At 37.8% G+C, this 5,323-nt stretch overlaps 1 protein-coding gene across 1 annotated transcript; it reads left to right on the top strand.

Annotated features, from left to right (window-relative positions):
• The first annotated feature begins 1,754 nt into the window (after positions 1 to 1,754).
• Positions 1,755 to 5,099, top strand: LOC119915363 (proteasome assembly chaperone 3-like). Its single transcript, XM_038734885.1, has 3 exons — positions 1,755 to 1,884; positions 3,215 to 3,443; positions 4,501 to 5,099. The coding sequence occupies exons 2-3, from the start codon at positions 3,225 to 3,227 to the stop codon at positions 4,651 to 4,653; spliced, it is 372 nt and encodes a 123-aa protein (XP_038590813.1). The 5' UTR covers positions 1,755 to 1,884; positions 3,215 to 3,224; the 3' UTR covers positions 4,654 to 5,099.
• The last annotated feature ends 224 nt before the right edge of the window (positions 5,100 to 5,323 follow it).

Genomic DNA, 5,323 nt, shown 5'->3' with positions numbered 1-5,323 from the left:
AGTATTTTCAAAGCGTCTTACCCCCCACGTTAATTCTAACAAAAACCACAAAATGTCACTTTTTTTTTCTCAACAGAAAGACTAGACTGCGCCTAGTCTCACTGAACTAAAAATGTCCTCTGTTTCATCACAATTTTTGAAGTTATTTGATCAAAGCCATTGTGACCTAAGTTGATCTAATTTTTCTGTCATTTAAAGTAAGCTGTAATTTTTTAAAACTGTGTTCAATTTATATATATATATACACACCGGGCAGCACAAATGAACCAACTGCTGATGGAAGGGGCCCACCCAGAATGGTTAACCCAAGGTCGGACAGTCCTGATCATGAAGGATCTCCAGAAGGGAACAATCCCATCCAACTACCGGCCAATAACCTGCCTCTGCACAACATGGAAGCTCCTGTCAGGCATCATAGCGGCTAAGATGAGTAGGCACATGGCTCAATACATGGACAGGACCCAGAAGGGATTGGGCAGTAATACCAGGGGAGCGAAGCACCAGCTACTGGTTGATAGAGCAGGCATTCGAGACTGAAAGACCAGGCAGACCAATCTGTGCACCGCCTGGATTGACTACAAAAAACCCTATGACTCAATGCCACATACACGGATACTGGAATGCTTGGAAATGTACAAGATCAACAGGACACTAATAGCATCATCAAGAACTCAATGGGGCTGTGAAAAACAGGTCTGGAAGCCAACTCAAAGCCAACTGACCCTTCGCTAAGCCACATCCCACGGTTACTGTTGCTAAGTCCGACAAACTGTCGGCGCTGCCACTGTCTATTACTGCACTCCCCGGAGAAATATTGTCAAATATGTTGGAAAAAGCAATCTCAGAAAGAAGCAGACAGTTTTGCCGTTGCATTATACATTTGAAGGTTGTATTCCTCTGGTAGAGGACCCGAGCTTGAGGATGACACATACCACTCCGCAAGGGGTGAGAGGGGGAATTTTTTCTTTTATTTTTACAAATATATATCTATATATAGAGATATAAGAGGAGCCTTAAGATAAGTTATGCAATTGTTTAGAGAGAAAGATATTTATAAGTTTTGGCTAATAGAAAAACGCAGATTAGTATGTCACACCAGTCACCTTGCCCCTTTATGGTTGATTGTTTGTAACTTATTTAGACACTGGATAGCCCCTTTACCCAATTAGCAACTTCACTTTTAGAAAGTCTGAGGTAAAATTCCAAGTTTATAAACTCACATATGCTCACATTACCAGCTAGCTGGCAAGAGCATATTTTACCTCAGACTGTCTGCTAATGATGTTCCTAGCAACTCACTATTTAAAATTATAGAAAAGCTAATAACATAAGGCAACGGTAGTTTATTTCTACAACATAGGTAACTTCCATTTGATTGAATATAAATTAATTTGTCTACTGTATTTATTTTACTTTATATTATGTTACCCTAAGCATGACCATCTGCGAGATACTATAGAAATTTATAAAGTATTATTTTATGTCAGCAAATAACGTTAGACTTTGAGCTTAGGGGTGGCGTCTTACCCCAAACTACCTTAAATGTTACTATGATATCTGAAGGCCAACAAGTATCATATTGGCTTTTTATTAGAACGCATGTGCCAATTATTACATATAAAACCCCAAGTCTTATTCCAGTTGTTCGCGATGAAATAATGATTAAAACCTCCTCAAAAAATTGAGCCAGAAACTAACCCGGAAGTCAGACTTGACTTCGTGCGACGTCATCACGCAAAGATAGCTACGCCGCTACGCCCAACCCATAGGCCCAACCCCTACCAAACGAGGCACGTTTGTTTGTGGTGTGAATGACAGAGCCCTAGTAGAGCGCCTCTGAAGTTGCTTGAAGTGAAGGGTTTATTCCGTGCACGAAGAAACAGGGTGAGGATTTAATTGCCGATTCATTGCTAATGCTGAATATCTGGTGATTGTGATGTGAATGGTGACGATTACAGCTGGAGCTAACAGTAGCTGTGTAGCTAACGTTAGCCTGTGGATCTCACTTCCCCGTATCCGACCATCACCTCTGCTAACTCTGCGGAGCTTTTCTTTCACTATCCCGCTGGATGGTAACAAAATAATCTCTCCGCAGGTGGTGGGATGTGGGTTTTAGTCAGCACACAATTCTCAAATACTTCTTTGCTTTCCTTAGCCGCTAACAATATGCTGTATCCGAGTCTGAAAATCCCAAATAAAACCTGTTTGAATCGTAACGTAACTGTCATGTCAGCATGTCAGCTTATTTCCAAGTAACGTTATTTTTCAAATAAGTAGGATGTTTTATGCACAAATTCTAAACTGTAAAACAGACTTATCTGAAAGGTGCAACACAGAGCAGTCCCTTTTAATATGAAAAACTAGATAGCTGACTGGAGAGCTTTTTCATTTGCACTCATATATTATGATTTGTCATCGGCCACATGGATTTTGTTTCCCTTCATATAAATAAAGACATTTCCACCATAAATTGGTGCAGAAAATGTCTTTAGAATGTAGGAAATTAAGAGTTTAATGCTCAAAATCTTATTGGGGGAGGACCCCCATGACGCCCCTATTGATGCCCTTGCTCATGCAACATTTGTAGTGTTAAGTGTAGGTCATTATTTAACAAACCTTCACCAATCAAATGTTATAACTAATTTATATGTAGCCTACCCCTGAAGTGAAGTGTTCCGTGTGGCATCTGATTCCACGGGCTACATATAGTGTCATTACTTACGCAGTTAAAGATTCACCTTCAACATGAATTCTACACACAAACTACATATAGTACACATATACAGACAATTTACACAAATCTCCACACACAACACAGGAGTGACATTAACTTGTCTGTGAGTTTAGAAAACATATGTCTGTGGTGTTAATTATCTTTTCAAATAATTAGAGTCATTAGTTGATTCATTGATAAGTCGTTTGACAGAAACTTATTTGGCTGTTTTGATAACTTATTATTAATTTCAGTCATTTTACAAGAACAAAATACCAAAACATTTGTGAGTGATTGTTATGTTTTTCCTAGTCATATGACAGTAAACTGATTTGATAGTAGATTTTGGTGGTCACCTTGGGCTCTGGGAAACAAAAATGATTAATCAGATCATTGATTATTTGAGAAAATAATTGGTATAATAATCTATAATGAAAATCCCCCTTAGCTTCAGCCCTACAAAAAATCTTCATGTACCATTTGTTTTTTTTTCTCCCCTAGGATTGACAAAATGTCTTCTACTGAGCCCATCATCAGATCGAGACAGACAGAGAAAGAAGTCAATGGAATTTCAACACAGGTCATCTGTACAGAGTTCAGCAATTACATATTCATAGTTCTCACTCAATACGGTAAAATTGGGACATTGATGTCCGTCACACCTGACTCCAGATCCAATGATATCAGCACGCCAATGTTCTCCACCAAAGTACTGCTGGGCAAAGACGAGGTATGCTGGATGAAATTGTTCATATAATATTGTACCGGTGTGAGATAGACTTGTTCACACGACATCAGATGGACTTGTTGCAGCACAGGTTAACTGATTTCATGCTGTGAAAGGGCAGATGAGATTTGTTCTGAACTGCTGTGGTAGATGGGGTGCAATTAGATGTGTGCAGGCATGGAGTTCAGTGGTCTGTTAAAATTTACACAAGAAAACCCATTTCAGCGCCGCATGAGCAAGTCATTTTCTAACTGTGGTAGACATGGATCATCCATAGAGAAATAGATTATGATTATGTTTGCTGTAGGACTTGACAATACCCATTGTTTTATTGTCAAGGAGGAATGCAGTGTTGAAGCACCGTCATGCAGACTGAAAGCTGTGATTGAATACTATTATGTAATGTAATTAAGTATTATGTCAACAGCGGAGTCTTCATCTCTGCTATTGTCAAGTTTACTGGATTACACAGCAGCCAGATGACTTGCTACAACCACATCAGGGGTTTCATTAAAATAGAATCAAGTCATATTGTAAGACGTGCAAACTTACTTTGGGAGAACATCACAAAAAATATATTTTTTCTCACAATGTGTGTGGAGTATAGCCCAATCAATAATGCTGTGTCAGTAAAGGCAAGTTATATTATTTACCACACATGCGATGGCAGCAGCACAGGCAAGTCTGGCCATTGACTTGTTCATAATGTGAAATGATTTGGAATGTGAGATGATACCTATAAAACCCTCACAGTGTTAAAAGATATGGAAAAAAATATTTTGTATACAAGAAAAAGTGGTGAAAACCAGTTTGTATTTTAATTAGAAAATTGATTGAACATGATCAAACAGAGTACAGGGGTAGGGGTATGTATGAGAAATGTGCCACAGGCGTTATTTCTTGATTTTATGATTGAAGTTTCACAGGCCAGGCCTTTGCACATTTTTAAAGGATTGTAAAAGTAATTTTCAATCATTCATTTTCTTCTGACGTAAACATGTTACATCGCAGCATTGCTGTATGGCAAAATCTAACGCCCTATTTGTGTTTCTATTTTCAGCCTCTGACACATGTCTGTGCCAAAAACCTGGCAACGTTTGTGTCGCAAGAAGCTGGAAACAGGCCTGTCTTACTGGGTCTGGCACTCAAGGATTCCTCCATAGATGCAATAAAACAAATGAAAGAGATCATCAAAAGTTGTCAAGTCTGGTAGTGAGCTAATAAATGGACGTGAAGCATGAAGGCTTAATGATTTAAAGACCTTCTGAGTGCCCCCAGACTATTTCAACTGAAAGGATTTTAGTCTTTACTAAATGCTCCAAGACAGAAATGTATAAATCCAGTTTAATTATTCTGATTAGATTTGTGAGTTATGTCTTCTGGAAAACATAATTTTCGGTTTATCTGGTTGTAAATAACGATTTTGTGCAAGCCACTGTGCCCTCAAAAATGGAGGAATGTGCATTGATTTAAATTACATTTGGCAAAATGATGGCCAATAGCTCCAGTTTCATCACCGTACGAAATACATATTGACCTTAATGTTTTGTTTTGTTATTTGCAATATTTTATACTGCTTGTTATTTCATGTTTTAGAATTCAAATCTTTGAAATTGTTCCCTGAAAAGAATCTAGAAATAAAACAGGTCACGTCTAAAATGTCTGTCTTTGTTTCGGTTTAGCACTCTCATGACAAAAAGCAGCATTAAAGAGTTTCAACAGCAATCTATAAATCCATATATTTTAGATCCATCAGCAGTGATGATAATTGCTATATTTTTTTTAGCATCAGCAGGATTTAGTATTTTTCTCAAATGTAATAAATTATATATAAAAAAAATGTGTGTGTGTGTATATATATATGTTGTGTGTGTGTGTATCTA

The sequence above is a fragment of the Micropterus salmoides genome, unplaced genomic scaffold (assembly GCF_014851395.1).
Source record: "Micropterus salmoides isolate LMB-PRFRI ecotype aquatic unplaced genomic scaffold, ASM1485139v1 Ms_hic_scaffold_2089, whole genome shotgun sequence".
Lineage (NCBI taxonomy): Eukaryota > Metazoa > Chordata > Actinopteri > Centrarchiformes > Centrarchidae > Micropterus > Micropterus salmoides.
This window is presented reverse-complemented; position numbering and strand designations above follow the sequence as displayed.

Excerpts from the sequence above, each read along its gene's own strand:
- LOC119915363 (XM_038734885.1), top strand. The coding sequence starts at position 3,225 with ATGTCTTCTACTGAGCCCATCATCAGATCGAGACAGACAGAGAAAGAA. Across the intron at positions 3,444-4,500 it reads TACTGCTGGGCAAAGACGAG|CCTCTGACACATGTCTGTGC; the intron begins GTATGCTGGATG and ends TTCTATTTTCAG.